This window comes from Meleagris gallopavo, chromosome Z, assembly GCF_000146605.3.
Source record: "Meleagris gallopavo isolate NT-WF06-2002-E0010 breed Aviagen turkey brand Nicholas breeding stock chromosome Z, Turkey_5.1, whole genome shotgun sequence".
Taxonomy (NCBI): domain Eukaryota; kingdom Metazoa; phylum Chordata; class Aves; order Galliformes; family Phasianidae; genus Meleagris; species Meleagris gallopavo.
Genome location: NC_015041.2, coordinates 34,519,009 through 34,536,764, shown reverse-complemented (window position 1 = coordinate 34,536,764; position 17,756 = coordinate 34,519,009). Strand labels below are relative to the sequence as shown.

General features: G+C 37.9%; 1 protein-coding gene across 1 annotated transcript in view; it reads left to right on the top strand.

Moving 5' to 3' along the window:
- The window catches only part of GNAQ (G protein subunit alpha q), a 98,334-nt gene that overhangs the window by 29,506 nt on the left and 51,072 nt on the right, over positions 1–17,756 (top strand). The window contains exon 2 of the mRNA XM_010725769.3: positions 11,159–11,343. Coding sequence (XP_010724071.1) covers positions 11,197–11,343 — 147 coding nt within the window. The 5' untranslated portion in view covers positions 11,159–11,196. The remainder of the gene's footprint in view (positions 1–11,158; positions 11,344–17,756) is intronic.

Sequence of the window (17,756 nt, the reverse complement as noted above, 5' to 3'; positions counted from 1 at the left end):
TTTTTTTCTTTTTAAATGTGTGTTCTTTTTTTTTTCTTTCCCCTTTTCAGAATCAAAAGTAGAGGGAGGAAGACATGGACTTACTGTAATGGGTTGTGCATGATGTGGTTTTGATTATCTTGCACAAAGCTAAATTTGATCAACTAGATTTCTTATGAAAGGAGTTTGAGAGGTTCTGTTTCAGTAAAAACCTTGAGTTAGTATTCATTTAAGAAGCTAAAGAACATAAACTGAATTTTAAATTTTAATTCTATCTTCACAGTAGTTGGAAGTTCACTGTCTTGTTTAGCCTTTATTGTAGTAGTTACTTGGACTGCTGAATTGTGACACTGGTACAATAAGGATGGGTATTAGTTTTATTTCTTTGGGTTTGGTGGCTATGCTAGAATGATAAGCAGAGTTTATTATCTGCTCAAGCATAGCCAGATTAAATTTTTTGGGATGATTTCTCTGCTTTAGAGGGCATTGGGGAAAGTTTTTTTAACCTTTCTTAAGGAAGAGAATTAAGCTCTTAAGCTTTGCTCTATAGAAATTCATTAGTACAGTATATCTGTCATAGAATCATAGAATGGCCTGGGTTGAAAAGGACCATAAAGTTCATCTAGTTTCAACACCCCTGCTATGTACAGGGTCACCAACCTCTATACCAGGCTGCCCAGGGCCACATCCAGCCTGGCCTTGAATGCCTCCAGGGATGGGGCATTCACAACCTCCTTGGGCAACCTGTTCCAGTGTGTCACCCCTCTCTGTGTGTGAAAAACCTCCTCCTAATATCTAACCTAAACCTAAACATCCCTGTCTAGTTTAAAACCATTCCCCCTTGTCTTATCACTATCTACCTTCGTAAACAGCCATTCCCCCTCCTGTTTATATGCTCCCTTTAAGTACTTGAAGGCCACAGTGAGGTCTCGCAGAGCCTTCTTTCTCCAAGCTAAACAAGTTCCCTCAACCTTTCTTCATAGGAGAGGTGCCCCAGCCCTGTGATCATCTTAGTGCCCCTCCGCTAGACCCGTTCCAATAACTTTGCATCTTTCTTGGGCTGGGGCCCCCAGGCCTGGACGCAGTACTCCGGATGGGGCCTCCTCACAAGAGCTGAGTAGAGGGAGACATCACCTCCCTCTCCCTGCTGGCCACCCCTTTTTTATGCAGCCCAGGGTACAGCAGTACCCTCAGGCTGCAAACACGCACTATTGGCTCATGTCCAGCTTCTTGTCCACCAGGACCTCCAAGTCCTTCTCTGCAGGGCTGCTTTCAAGGAGATCTTCCCCCAGTTTGTATAAATACCTGGGATTGCCCCGACCCAAGTGCAGCACCCTGCTCATTATGTTTTCATCTGTCATCTAACAGTGAGGAAAAAAGTCATTATGTATAAGATAACTGATACATATACAATTTTTATAATGTGTGATAACTTTACTGATCTTCTGTTATAGGTAACATTTGCTTTTTTTTTTTTTTTTGGTAAGCATTCAAGATATTCAGGACTATTTTTGAACCAATTCACTGTGGATTGATGTTGATGTTTGACATGGTTATTCAGTGTGATTCTTCATATTCTAAGCTGTGTTCGTAAAATTCTGTCAGTTGTTTCTTTGGAAAGAGTCTTTACTTATCTTGCCAGCCTTTTTTGTTGTCATACATAAAGTAATACTTTGTTTTCTTTCAGAGAACATGGTAATCATCTTTACTATGTGTTTCTAAATTACTAAGATGATACAAAGAAGGTAATTCAGTGAACAGTGAAATGATGATGTGCTTTCTTTTTTGAAAGCAGATGGAGTATGCAAATGGCGGATTATGATCAAACTAATAAAAGGATGAGTATGTACCAGGTTTTTGTCACTGGCAGTAGATCAATGTGACAGCTCTTCCAGCTTTTTTGTTAATGGGTTTTAGTCTAAACTTGTAGTGTATCAAATTGCAAAATTCATGACTCAAGTTGCTGTCCTGGCTTAGCTCTTTGTAGTCAATTGTATACTCTGTTTTTGTCATAAAAAACCCTTGTTCTGCTGTTGGAGGAACATACATCAGGAGAACTTAGCTCCTCTTTGGTTTTGTTTTCTTGCCTTGAAACTTCAGGTTCTTTCTTGCCTTCTTAGCCTGTTTCTTTTTTTGTAACTGAAACATAAGGGAAAGTGCTTCCTTAGATCAAGTGTCTCTGGTGAGATGTAATCCATTGATTCATTCAAGGAGTTTGGTAGCCACAGAAGAAAGATACTATGGTCCTACTGTTCTTTTTATGGAAAATATAAATATTTTCTATATTCGGGAATTTTAATATTTTTCTCATTGCAATTTTATTCTTTTCTCTGGACACCTTTTCATTTTAATTATTTCAGGTTTTATATCTGTTTTGTAACCAGGATGGAAATGGTCAGTTCTCAAAATTAATGTATATAAAATGGTTTAAGGCATAGAGCGATGCTTTATTATCTTTTAAGTGTTCTGGTATGAAGAAATGCAGTGTGTTGTAGAGGTGATTTTTTTCTAGCAATAGACATAAGGGCCAAACTCAGCTGGGCAGGAGTGCTAGATGACGGCTGTGTTGTGTTCAGTCACAGTCTCCTTTGACATCAGGGTATGTGCAGTCACAGAAGTATACATCTGTTAGTAGAGCTTCAGCACAAGGAACCTGTGACACTTCACCATGTCAGCTGGGCAGAGCCTTCTGTTTGCTCAGCACCCTCTTCCTTCAGTAGCTGAGAAGGGTGGCTGTGGCTAGGTTCCAGGGCTTGCAGGCTGGATGGGTGCTTCACAGAGCTCAGCTGCAGCCTGATAGCCTAGGTCCTGGCAATGGCCAGCTGTCCTGAGGAGCTCCAGTGATGACCTCTTGCAGTCTGTCTTAAGTTTTGTGATATTTTGGCTCCTAAAGAGCCAAGCCCATTCAGAGCCTGAATTCTGCATGGTTCTTGTGTTTTCATGTAGGACATTACTTGGTTTCAGCAGAAATGTGATCCTTTTGCATTTCACCACTGGAACGGAAACAAAAGAAATAATATTTGTTTTTTTCTCTTTGGCTGAATTAGTAGTAGCAGAGAGGACATAAAGCTCCCTTTCAAGTGAAATGCAACTTTACAGTCAAAATCAAACATTTTTTTTTTTGAATTTCACACATCTCTGTTATTGTTTTAGCTCTTACTCCACAATGGAGTTGAAGAAAGGAATTTACTTAAGCAGTAAGTATGCTAATTTACTAGTTAATATCTGATGAGTTTGATTTATATGCTTTTCTTTGTATTTGGAAGACAGCTTGCTACAGTTTATTTTCTTCTGAGTAAATATGATGAGACTGTGTAGTTATAGTAATACCTCAAGTTGAAAACTAGTCAGCAGATAGAAGTGCCATGGTGGGTCCAGACTGTGTGGGATTGTGGTTCCATTCCCACCTGAGAATCTGCACTTCCTAAGTTCTTCTGGGCTCATCTTTGTCATGGAGTCCTAAGCTAAAAGACAGTCTTCTGTGAATGTTTGTGTTGTGGATTCAGTGGCTCTTAGTAAATGTATGTTCGTGGCGACTAGCAAGGTAGCAGGTTTCAATGACTTTTTTTTTTACTTTATTACATATTAAGAATCTCTTTTCTCCCCTCTAGACCTATCTAATTTTCATATAACATTTCAACCAATAAAATGTGATTTTTTTTTTTTTTTTTCCCCACTACCAGTCAAATTTAGGAATAAACTGGATCAGTTTTAGATTAGCAGCATTTGTTCACTTAACAAGTGCCAGGGTGGATTTTGCTTTGGGAATGGTATCTTTGTGGTTTTAGTTTAATAACAGCCTTGTATGTGATCCCACAAAATATTGTACTTCAGATTTATGTAACATACATGCAGAGAAATGGGAAAACAGGTACATGTATATATTGTGTACCCATATGTAAGAAAAGTTTGCCTGCCTACCCTTGTAGTTTGAGTTATTTTTAAATTATTCTCCTGATTCCTCCTTGGCAGCCACCATGTAAATTTTAAAGCCATTCTGTGAGGAGATGCATTGCCACTTATTAAAAATTGAATGTGCTATATGTTTTTTCAGGAAGTCTGGCAGGGTAAAGAGCACTGTTTTTCAACATTTTGTTGTTTAGTGTGCACTAGGAAAAACAGTAGTAATGTAATAACTTGTGCACGGTATGTGCGTAATGGGTTACTGCTGCATTTAAGTGACTTGACTTCCTTCCTGGTTTTGCTGAGAGTCTGGTAGATCTCTGGTTTTAAGAATCCTTGATGATTCAGTAATACTTGTTGCTATTATTGTTTAAAGAAAGAAGCTTCTGGGAGGTGTTTAGAGATTTGCCAGGCTGTAACATGCTAAACTTTCACAGCTCCTAAGTTTTGATAATCCTCTCTGCTGTGTTTGAGTGGGTATTCATAACTGTTTAAGATATTTACTCTTTTTTTTTTTTTTTCCAGTCACACTATAGATTTCTCTGCAAAGTGCCACATAAAAGTTATATTAGGTCATGCTTAGGGAGGAGAGTTATCCTTTTTAAAGGATGGGGAGGGTTTTTTTTTTGTGATTTCTTACTTACTCATTTTGAAGTTTCATATATGTTGTGTGGCTTTCGGCTGTTTTTAAGACTAGCTTCAGAGAATTGATCCAAGCCTTGATTAGTTTAAAGGTGCAATAGCATCAGCAGAAAATTGACCTCAGTGTAGTTTTTCCACTTTGTGCTATTCTGCTGTTTTTTGTTGCCATTTATCTTTTCTGTCTCTTTCTTTCATCTAGAACTGTATCAGCTCAGGTGACGGTAGACAGCAGAAGCAGTAAGGCACATTATCTAGGTATATGTGTCTTTTTTGAAACCAGTAAACGAACTAAAGAAACTTGTTTTATGGTACAGAGATGCAGTGTGTCATGGAGATAATTAGCCTATTACCCATGTTGTTTTGTATAGCAAAAAGTGAGATTTTAGGCATGTGTTCTCAACTTGCTCTGTTATAGATGAAGCTGTAGAAAACACTTTATGTGTTATCAGACACTTCTTTGATCTTCTCATTGCATAGGTAATGAGATTTTAAAAGGCTAAAAATATATTAAAACAATAAAATCTAGATTTGACTACAGCGCTGTAACAGTAATACTCTCTCTTCACCAGGAGTAATGCTGTAGTGATTGCAGTTTTTGCTTAACTAACTCTGGTAATTCATTAATCCCAATTTTTCCCTATTTCCCTGGTGGTAAATAGTCTTGCTTATTTTTTTCCCCAATTATTTCGGTTTGAGCGAAGTGTCTGAGCAAATCTCTGTAGAAATGAAGGTAAATGATGTTTTATCACTGTTGAACGGTTTTCATATAAATAAGACTGCTTTACAGAATGACTTGACTCCATTCTTTTTTAAAAGAAAGCCGCACCTGACATTTCTTTGTGTGCTTTTCTTGTCAGCGACAATCTTAAAAGAATAAAAGACAACTTTCTTTTCCTTAATTGTAACCATGTAAAAGAAACAATCAAGTTTTTGTCAGTTCCTTTGTATTGAAAATGAATGTCTTCACTTTTGAGAAATTCCTGTAATTTTTATTATTTTCTATCATTTATGCTTTAATCCTATTTTAGTGTATTCTCGGCAAGAAATTTTCCATGATTTCCTGTTTCAGCAGGGCTGCTTTCCACCTGTTTCCCCTGCATATGCAACATGCTGTGCATTTGAGTGCTAGAAGTGTTCTCATTGTTACAGGTGACTTAATCAAAAGATTAGTTTGATGGAGGTCACAGGACAATTTGAACATTGACCTGAAGAAGGACAAAGTTGAGGGTATTTTTTTTTTTTAAACTATCCTCAAAAAAACAAATTTTTATTTTCATACAGATAGTGGTTTGCCTATTTATTTATTGAAAAAAAATTCACACTTGTGAATGTGATTATATATTGATAGAGATGGAAGATACAAACCAGAGCAAGTCTGTTTTGTGATTGTGTGTGTTTATACACTACACATAATAAATATTTTCACATACGTATACATGTATGGAATATATAAAATATATACACACCTATGAATCTTTAGGTCTCCAAGGGTAATGTGTTTCTAGTGACAAACTTAGTACAATACCACACAACTAAACAACCATGTAAAAGGGTAAGTTGCATCTGACCTAGGTTTTTTGGTAGATGTTTTAAATTGCAAATAATCTGAAATAATGTCTTCCACAGTGTGTTGCAGATGGCTTTATCAACATTTTTTCTTCCTGTTTGTGTGTGATATTGTAGTCCTGATAAATAATTAAAAGAATAAGATACTTCATATCTTAAGGCAGTAGTAATATAAACATTTTCTTCCTACCTCAATGCTGAATTTGCATTTGAGGATTTGAAAGTAGTCTGGGTGCTCATACAGGGAAGTGTGTGAAATGACAGCTGCTTTGTATTCTGTTGATTCAGAGATGCTTGATGCAAGTAGTTTTCTGCCCCATTAGGGCAGAATTTGTGTAAGAGTTCATTATGTCAGAAAGGCATATCACTTACAATTCTGTGCTTTATAGGTTCAAGTCAAACAGACTTTTGTATTAAAAGTATGACGTTTCTCAGAAAAGCTAGAAAATATTACCAAAATATTTTAAAATGTGTGATATGGCATTTTATTTCACTTATGAAACAGAGTCATGTTGCTATGTATATGTGTCAGAAGAATAGAAAAAGTAGTGTCTTCAGGGTGTAGCCTGTGGGTTCTGTTGGATGAGAAGCTTGGCACAAGCTGGCAGTGTTCATTTGCAGTCTGGAAAGTGAAGGTGTATCCTGGGCTGCACCAAAACAGAAGTGGCCAGCAAAACAAGGGAGTTAAATGTCCTATTGTCCTGCTCTGCTGTGCCTCTGTGAGGTCTCATCTGAAATACTACTATGTCCTGGCCTGGATCCCCCAGCACAAGAAAGATGTGGAGCTGTTGTAACAGGGTCACAGTGAGGCTATGAATATGATCAGAGGGTTGGAGCACCTCTTCTGTGAAGAAAGGTTGAGGGAGTTGGGCTTGTTGGACTAGGTGATCTTGTAGGTCCTTTCCAACCTTGTGATTCTATGATTGATTCAGCCTGGAAAAGAAAAGGCTTCAGGGAGACATTATTGCAGCTTCCCAGTACTTAAATGGAGTTCATATTCAGGAGGGAGACTAACTTCTTTACGGAGATTGATAAGATCTTTTTTCCAGGCTTACCAGGTCCAGCTCTTCAGACTCTCCTCGTAAGAGGGGTGCTCTGGTCTTTCGGTCTTCTTGGTTGCCCTAGGTTGGACCCTTTCCACTATGTCACATGTCTCTGATACTGGGAGGCCCAGAGCCATGTGTAGTACTCCAGATGTGGCCTCACCTGCTGAAAAGAGGAGAAGGATCACATCCTCCAACGTGCTGCTGTTATCCTGAGTAATACAGTCAAGAGTACTCGTGGCTTCCTTATGGACAAGGGCACAGTGTTTGTTTTCAAACTGGCTCCCCGTAGTCTTTTCTTCAGAGATGCTTTCCAGCTGGGTGGCCTCAGCATGTTTTTGTGTCTGGGGTTGCTCCTGTCTGCATGCTTCATGACTTCACATGCTTGTCCTCGTTGAACTTTGTGGAGCTCCTGTCAGCCCATTTCTCTGGCCTTTTGAGGTCCCTTAGGATGACCCTCTGACCTCTCACTCCTCTCAGTTTTCAGTCATCTGCAATTTACCAGCTTACATGGGGAGAGTTCTGCCAGGGCTATGCAGTCCCCTGAAGATGGTCAGAGACTTTGTTGCTGGACTCTTAGAATTACTAAGGTTGGAAAAGAACCTCTGAGATCATGAAGTCTGACTTTGCTACCATGCCTGCTAAACCCTGCATGCTGCATCTACAATTTTTTTTTTTAACACCTCCAAGGATGGTGATTTAACCCCCTCCCTGTGCAGTCTGGTTCAGTACCTCACCACTCTTTCTGAAATTTTTCCTCATACTCAATCTGAACCTCCCTCCATGCAACTTGAGGCTATTCCCTGTCATCCTATCTCTAGTTACCTGAGAGAAGAGACTGAACCACCCCTCCCCCAACCTCACTACAGCTTCCTTTCACATATTTGTAGAGAGCGATAAGGTCTCTCCTGAGCCTCCTTCATACTAAACAGTCCTAGTTTCCTCAGCTGCTCCTCATAAGATTTGTGCTCCAGACCCTCACTGGCTTTGCTGCTCTTCTTCGGATGTACTCTGGGCCCTCAATGTCTTCTTGTAGTGAGGGGCCAAAAACTGAACACAGAACTTGAGGTGTGGCTTCACCAGTGCAAGTGGTCATACAGAGGGACAGTCAGTCACCTCCTTAGTCCTGCTGACTGCACTATTTCTTACACAAGCCAGAATGCCATTGGCCTTCTTGGTTGCATGGGTATACTGGTGACTCATGTTCAGCTGGCAGTTGACTAATACTTCAGATCTTTTTCCTTACTGCAGCTTTTCAGCTGCTGTGCCCTAGGCTTGTAGTATTGCTTGGGTTTGTGGCCAAAGTACAGTACTCAGCACCTGGTCTTGTTGAACTTCATCCCACTGGCCTCAGCCCAGCTATTCAGCCTGTCAGATCCCTCAGGCAGATCAACAGTTTCTACCAAGTTGGTGTCATCTGCAAACTTACTGAGAATGCACTCAATGCCCTCATCCAGGTCATCGGTGAAGTACTGAAGAGGACAGGTACCAGTAATGATCCCTGGGGAACACCACTCGTGACTGATCACGAGCTGCATTTAATTCCATTCACCACCACTCTCTGTGCCTGGCCAGTTTTTTTTTACCCAGCAAAATGTGTACCAGTCCAAGCAATGGACTGCCAGCTTCTCCAGGAGAATGCTGGAGTAGAGAGTGTCAGAAGCTTTGCTGAAGTCTAGGTAGACTACATCCACAGCCTTTCCCTCATCCACTGGGTGGATCATCTGGTCATAGAAGGAGATGAGGTTGGTCAAGCAGTAGCTGCCTTGCATGAACCCATGCTGGTTGGGCCTAATCCTGTTATCCTGTACATGCCATTCCTCAAGATGATCTGCTCCATAACTTCCCTCAATATCGAGGTCAGGTTGACTGGCCTGTAGTTCTCCAGACCTTCCTTCCTACTCTTCTTGTAAATGGTTGTCACATTAGCAAGCCTTCAGTTGTCTGGAACGTCCGAGTTCACCAGGACTGCTGATAAATGATGGAAAGTAGCTTAGCAGTCACCTCAACCAGCTCATTCAATACTTTTGGGTGGATCCCCTCCAGCCCCATGGACTTGTGGCAGTCCAGGAAAAGCAACAGGTTGCTGTTTCCTCCTGAATTAAAGAGGGTTTATTCTGCTTCCCATGCTGGCCTTCCAGCTCAGGGAGTAGAGTATCCTGAGGAAAACTAAAGTGACTATTAAAGACAGAAGTAAAAAAGGCATTGAGAATGTCCATCTCCTTCAGAAGTAAGGTTCCCTACCATATCCAGTGAAGAATGGAGATTATCCTTGGTCTTTCTCTTACTCATAATGTGTTTGTAAAAACAGTTTTTGTTGTCTTTTATAAGATAAAGTTACGAAATCTGGTGATGATATGAAGTTCTTGCTGGACTTTTGCCTTTCTGATTTTCTCTCTGCTTATCCTAGCAATATCCTTATACGTTCTAGTGTTCTAAGCTCTCTTTTTTTTTTCTCGGAGTCTGAGCAAAAGCTCCCTGCTCAGCCAGGCCATTCTTCCTGACTGGCTTTTCTTACTGCACATGGGGATGGCTATTTCCATGCCTTTAAAATTTCCTCTTGAGCAATATCCAGCCTTCCTGGACCCCTTGCCCTTCAAGACTGTCTCCCAAGGGACTCTCCCAACAGTTGTCCTAAATTGTGTTGACCACAGTGTTATTATCCGAGTGCTAGTGAAGGCTGTGTGCATTAGCAGGCTTGATCTCACTTTTTGATTTCGGAGCGTATGCTTTTTTCTTTACAGTAACACTTGTCTCTTGTCTCCCCAGTGGGTGTAAAATAGGTCAGGATGTAGCGCTCTTGCTTGCAGCTTGGGAATGTGTGTATAAGGAACACTTGGAGTAGAAGTTTGTTTTGTGGTTAAGGGTAGTGGTGCTGAAGGTTTCATGATAATGCTTGTGGTTAGAGCTTTGAAGTCATGCAGCGTGTGCTATCTCAGAAATACTTAAGGGTTGCAGTGCAGCATCATGCTTTAATTGTACGTTACACTGCTGCGAAACACAGTTCTCTGGTAAGACACTTAAAATGTCATGCAATGTATCAAGTTGCCTTTGTCATGACATGCGAATATTGTAGTATGAGGCATGAAAGCTTTAGAGAAATGATTAAAATGAAACCCAAGCTGGAAGGCTGAAAAGCAGTGCAGCCTGGTGACTGTGTTGGGTTTCTGAGTATCTGGGCTAGCTATCTCAGTGAATGTAAGGTTTATATGGCTGCGCAACTGTTAATTTTAAATTTCAACTCCTCCTTTTAAGCAAACATAATTTAGATAAGCTCTCCTAATCACAGAGGATGAGCTCATTGAAAGGGGAAAAAAAGAGCGCTATATCTTGCATGAAATTTCCAACAAAAAAAGATCTTAACTTCAAATAGACAAATATTAAGAAATGTTTAATTAGAAGAAAATCACTTGTGCTTTGTCTGGAATATAAGAACAGAAAGAAATCTGAGGAAATTGATTGCCTCTTCATGAATATGAGCCAAATTTTAATTAAAGCTGATTTCATATATTTATGAGTTTGAAGTTTGCAGGACATGTACTTACTATAGCACATTATTGTTATTATTATTATTTTAAAATTAATTTATCTGTTGGTTTTACACTGCTGTTCATCGTAGTGTACTGCAAGTTGGCTAAACAAGATGATTTTTTTTATAACTTTCTGAATTTTTGTGATAACAAGTCTCATAGTAATTATCTGAAGTTAGGTATTTTTTAGACAATATCTTGAAGAACTGAAACTCATGTTTTTAAATAATAGATCAATATATTTATATGGTTTTGTTTTAGTTACTAGTTTACTTGGTAAAGTCACCCTATTTTATCATATCTTCCAAATTCAAGTTTTACTGTAGTTTGCCTCGTTTCTGATACTGCTGTTTGGTATTCAGCTGGTCTTTGTAGATACTGTACAAGCAGTACTTCACCCTGTTCTGCTCTGAGCTGAATGAGGTGTCAGCTTTGTGCTGAAAAGTCATGTTAGAGTTGTGTAACTAAAGTATATCCTTCTTACTTCTCTTACAGGTACAGGAGAGAGTGGCAAAAGCACGTTTATCAAGCAGATGAGAATCATTCATGGATCAGGTTATTCTGATGAAGACAAAAGGGGCTTTACAAAACTGGTGTACCAGAATATATTTACAGCAATGCAGGCCATGATCAGAGCCATGGATACTCTCAAAATTCCATACAAGTATGAACATAATAAGGTGAGATTTTTGTTTATTTCCATAGTTGAAGTTTTTCCTCTTTTTATTTCTGCAAATATAGTGAAAGTCTTCAAAAACTGCATGTCACATACCAATTATACTCAAAGTTATGAAGAAGGGGTCATCCTTCAGTCCTGTCCTTAGTTATCTATTCTATGTGCTGATCTGACAACACAGAATTGCTGCTGTCTCCACGAAAACCACTCTTAAAAATATGTTTTGGGGGGTTCATACAGGAAGAGTTTCAGTGGTGTTTCTTTAGAGTTTATTACTTCTTTTCTTTTCCTTCCAGTGCATGCTGTGGCCAGAGTACAGTTAAACCATTTCTCTGGTCTGCACCAGCACTGCCTAAGGTTTTCCATTAATATTACATGCGGAAAAATAGATGGAGATAACTGGCTTTGGGCATATTTTGAAATAAAAATTTTTACACAAGATCTTAAAACAGATTCTTCTGACATTAATGATATTGTTGAAATTTAAAAGGATAAATCGCATTTGAAATGTTGTAAGGTTTATCTTTGACTAGCCTGACTTCTTTTAAATCTTTTTTTAATTTAATATTTGCATTTTAAAGGAAAGATATGTAAAATATCTCAAGCTTTCCATGAAGGAGAGTGAAATGTTTAATACTTGAATGCATGGATTACACTGCTTCATATCCAGCTACTGTTGAACAGTGAATACATGATGAAACATAAATATATTTGTGTTAATACAAAAATCTTTTGTCTATGTATATGAAATTTAATTATTATAATTTAACTGCTCTATATGTATCAAGGCAGCCAATTTAGAAATCGGACAGTTAAAACTCATTATCAGGTAAAAAAAAGCTTAGTTTCTCCATATGCGTCTGCCAGTCGTGTCTGGTTATCCCTTTAATTGATGACTTAATGTTGAATTAACACCAGAATGATGAAGGAATGTGGACTTAAGCAATGGAAAACTAGAAGATTCCAGTCTGCCAAAATCCATATTGTTAACTGTCTTTAATAGGAGTTAGTGTTTTGAGCACATTGTAGAAAATTGTCCAAAATAATGAAACAGACTGTTGAACTTCCTAGTTTGACCATGTGCTGCAGCTGTCTGGCTTTCCCTCATCTTTCAGAAACCAAAATCAAATGCGTAACTAATATTAAAAAGAAAACTGCATTTTAGTGTGAATTATAACTTGTTGAGTGCATGTTTTTGCTGTATGCAGAATGCCTACTTTCCTAGTATTCTGACTTGAAAAGTTTGTTCATTGTGAACGCAGGTATTTTTTTCTTTAAAATTGGTATTGATTGTCACTTTGCTGTAGTGTCTGATAGTCCTAATCATAGATTAGTAGAAAATAAGGAAAAAAAAAAAAAAGACTTACAGCGTACATGTTCTATACTTAATATTCCAGCTTAGAGTGTTCAGTTTATATAGAGTATTCTGTATGGTTGGACTGAGTTAGTATTGCGGTAGCTGTAGATGTTGTACACATGGCCAAATCCATCTAATTAAAGTTGTTCACTTTCTGCATACGAATGACTTCCCCGTAAGTAAAAATCCATCTTTGTGCTTAGCTCCTTCAAGCATTTCTATCAGTTTTAAATAGGGTTAGGTGTAAAGCAAAAGTCACCAAATGACATGTCTTGAAGGAATTGCTTAAAAATTCCTTCTGGAAATACAAGAGAAATGGAACTTGCTTCTATATCATTCTAGGCTAGAGAAGATGATGCTCTACTACACATACACTTTGTACACTGTCGCTATAAAGTAGTGACCACCAATCAGTTAATTAATCTGTTACTTTTTCCTTTTTTCCTTTTTTTTTTTTTTAAAGTCCACTGAAAACAAGCTCATTAGTCTAGCAGTCTAGAAAACACAGGAAGAGCATTTCCTATTAATTTGAATATCATATCAGGAAATCCTATCTCTGGAGAGAATATCTCAAAGCTTGAATAACAGCATATTTTTAGCACAGTTCTTGTTTAGTTTAGGAAACTACAGCTTGTTGATACTGATGCTGCTGGTCCTAAAGAAATGAAGGTAAAGTGACTCTTATGTCCAATTCCTCACATTCTGGGAAGCTACCGTAGATTGGGGCTACAGTAGAAATGCTTTCCTTTTACTGTATGAATTCTATTTCCTCTAACTGAGAATTGCTGAAGTTGAGGTGTTTTGAATGTCTGCTTGTGGAATTTTGAAATCTTTAAATCTATCTTAATGCTAACGAGAAGGACAGCTAAATAAGCACTTGGGATTATTTTAATTTAGTGTAGAAAGAAACAAGTTTTAAGTCTAGCAATTTAGTTCTTAGAAAGTGCTGTTGGCTTTATCATCTCTGTCACAGATAGAGAGACTGAAATGCATTGTCCCAAGATGTAGTTATCTGGACTCCTGAAATGATTTGTTAGCAGAAAAGGTGAAGTCAGTTGCAAAATGTAACTAATAGTATTAGAAGTGTCATGTCACAGAACAGATGTTAGACTTCAGTATATGGGATCTACTGAGTTTAAAAATAATGGGTGATGTTGATCTCTCTTGTTAGGAGTTTGTTAGGAAGTGGTATCTTAGGGATTGTTTTTTAGTTTCTGATTAAGTAAATGTTACTGTGTTTCTGTTGTTTCTTATTTTAAATACAAGTTGTGAAGTTTTCTTCTGCCTCTTGAATTTCGAAGTAGTTTACAAAAATAGAAAAGCATTAGTTTTTAATGAAAATATTCATAAGCAAATTTCAAAATTACCTGTCTTTTCAGAACTGAGTGTACCATAGTAAGTCATGTGCAGATACAAACATTGAAATGCACATTTCTTAACATTAAAATTTACACTGATTTTTTAATAATCTGTCTTGACAGGAAACTGAATTGTATATCTATGCTTCTATCATGTCTCAAATACTAAGTAAGAAAATTAGCAATTTTAATCTTTTAAATTCTCAGATTTCTTCTTAGAAATCTTAGTCTCTTAGAAGACTTTGTTTCAGATAGCATAGTCTCAATTTCTTCATTTCTAGCTTAAAATAAACAACACAACAAAACATGTCTAATATTCCTAAAGGTGGGAGAATATGTGGATGGCTTTTAATTTTTTCTTTGCTGTTGTTACGGAAGTTGCACAAAATAAATGCTGCAGTAAAAAAAACCAACCAACCAAACAAAAGACCAGCACGAACTGTTACTGTATTGAAAACTTAATACCACTGCTACACCATTCAATGTAACTACCAAAAAATTAGTTGCTTTTTTGTTCAGCAGACATTTTCAGGAAAAGTCACTTGGTAGTGATTAACAGGCAGGAAATCTGGCTGGAATCCCATGTCCATAAGTTTCTGTGAAACTTCTTAAATAGTCATAACAACATAAGTGGTATGAGGAACAGTAACAAAACAGACTACAAAAAAGGTTGATCAACAGACTAAAAATATAACAATAATTTTTATTATAGATCTGGACAATTGCTTTTATGTTTCCAGTAGGTGAGTCTGATGCTGGAGTTGTTTCAGTATTTACGGCTTTTGCATTTGAGGAATGCTTTACAGTGAAAATATGCAGGTATAGGAAATGTGTTTCAAGTCACATCATCATGGACATCATCTTCAAGTCCATATTTATCTTGCTAACTTGTTTCTTCTGGGACAGATCTACTGGAATAAACAGACAAAAGTGGAACAAGAGTAGATTTGGAGTCAGATTTCATAAATTCTTATATTGTTTAAACATATGGGGACATTAATTGCACTAGACCTATTCAGTGAAATTGATATTTTATCCAAAAATAGGTTGCAGAAAGGGGCCTCCCTCATATGTTCTGCCTGATAGATGAAGAATATGGAGGATTCAATCCTGAGCAGAATGAGAAGTTTGAGATATATTGGCCCTCAGATGAAGCAAGTGTGCTTTTTGTGTGATTTCTGGCATTTTGTGGTTTGGTATTGTTTAAGAAAAGCAGAAATTATGTTTTTGTTATATTGAAATGGAGTGCTTATTGTATTGGAACACAAGTAACAAGGTGATTCTTCAGGCAGGAAGAGGCACTTGGAATGTACTATTGGCACAAACTGTTATTTGATATCTCCAACCTAAAGCAGAGGCCTTCAGGCAGGTTACAAGGGGAAAAAAAAAAAATCATAGAATCGTAGAATGATTTGGCTTGGAGAAAACTATTAAGATCATCTAGTTCCAACCCCTGTTGCTATAGGCAGGGACATCTCTCACTAGACCAGCTTGCTTAGAGCCCCATGCAGCCTGGCCTTGAACACCTCTAGGGTGGGGGCATTTACATTCTCTCTGTGCAGTCTGTTCCAGTGTCTCACAACACCCACAGTAAAGAATTTCTTGCTATTATCTAGTCTAAATCTGTTCTTTGCTGAGGGCATACTTGATCCCAGTGTCCACATCACCTACAAAGATGTTAAATAACACAGGTCCCAGCACCAATCCTTGAGGAACAACACTCATCACTGATCTCCACTTGAACATTGAGCAGTTGACTGCATCTCTGAGTGTGACCATTCAACCAGTTCCTTATCCAGTGAATGGTCCATCCATCAATTCCATTTTTCTCCCATTTGGTGACCAGGATGTTGTGCAGTACAGTGTCAAATTCTTTGCATAAGTCCTGACACTGTAACTGTATAATGAAAGGCCACCAAGTTAGTTAGGCGTGACTTGCCCTTGGTGAAACCATGTTGACTTTGATCAATCACCTCATCTTTGTTTTCCATGTGCCTTAGTAGGGCCTTCAGGAGATCTGCTCCATGAGCTTTCCAGGACAGAGGTGACACTGATTAGCCTGTAGTTCCCTGGATCTTCTTTTCACAAGAGCACCGGTGTGGTGTGTGATGTCCATGTCTTCGAGGTTCACCTTTTTGTTCTTTCTGCTACTCAGGAGAACAAGTGATAGTAATGCTTACAGATTCCTCTGAAACTTCTTGAAAATGTATCCTTCCTCTAGTCAACTTTTCTGGAGAACTGTTACTCATTCAGTTATTTTCTATTTATATTATGTAGAAATAATAAAAATCCTTGAAATTTATTGCCTTCATTGTTCATTTCAAGGTTGCTTGAAATAGGATTTACAACAATGAACTGAGGAATCTTCAGCAAAAATGCCTCCCCCCCTCTTTTTTTTTTTTTGTAGGTTTTGGTCAGTCTTTTAATTTTTTTATGTATTACAAATGATGATGTCCAAGATAAAGAAAGTTTATCTTATAGTAAAATTCAGCTTTGGCTGAGGATTGAGCTAGTGTTAACAAGAGATTTAAGAAAACACTTTTTTTTGTTTGTTTTCATTTGTTTTCAATTTTGAGATTTTGTGTTTTTGTATTCCTTTTTCTGGAAGTTCTCCTGCACTTTTTTCTCCCTGATTGAAATAGGTATGCACATTTTGTTACCTTAGTTGTGTGTCTACCTGTTCTCAAGACATGGACCCACATTGCTTGGCTCCTAGACTTTGTATTCACTGTAGGTGATTACACAAATGTGAGTCATGAGGCAGGAGTCCTTTGATTTTTTTTCTGGAAAAGAAAACTGAAGCATGACATTATCTGTATCTTCTTCTATTTTGATTTTTTTCAGTTTTCTTTTCCAGAAACAGAACTCAGAGCTACTGTTTAATAATTTTAGCTTCTGTAAAAATGTATACAGATCATGACTGTAGGTTGTTTAACAGTATGGTGGACTTAAGATTTTGGATAAGTTGGAAAATCATTTTGTGTGAGCAAGCCACTTTTGTAAACAGCTTTTAATCCTTGTCCAGCTTTTATGTGGCTTTCAGTTTCCTTAGTCTCTATCATGCAGGAGAGCCGATGGAGTGTGTACCCTGGCTGGAACAAGTGATACTATGGAAAAAATTGTTTTCACAGAGGGTTTTTACGCTAATTAAGGTTGTTTCAGAATGTTTCATTTTGATTTGTGTGACTTACGGGCAGAGTTAACATTTGATTCATTGTTTAGTTAATCTTTCTAAATCATTTTCAAAATACAGTAATAATTGTATATATTTTGCTAATTTGAAGCATTATTTTATACTTTTCAAATTGTAGGTTGTGTACTGAGTAGTCTGTTTGAAGATGCCCTCTTTTATTTTTTTAAATCTAGCTGTAGCTGCTAGTTTGAGAGCTTATGCTCTGTTGGTGACCATACAAGCAGATAAATGAGTGTGCTTGATAAGTGACATTCTTTGCATCTGGTTTCCCGCCTTTGTCCAGCTATTAACCTTAAAGCAAATGTTGCCAGTTTTATAGGCTGGATGAAAAAAAGTTTGTCACTTTAGCATGAAAAAGCTTTGGGCTTCCTGGATTCCCTACAGCCATATGCTGGATGGAGGAGCAGTAGGAATGATGCACCGCAGAGTAAGAACTGTTGACATAATGCTTGTGTAAGCCTCATAAATCCTATTGTGGCATTTGGGGTAATTGTTCTACTTCATGGCTA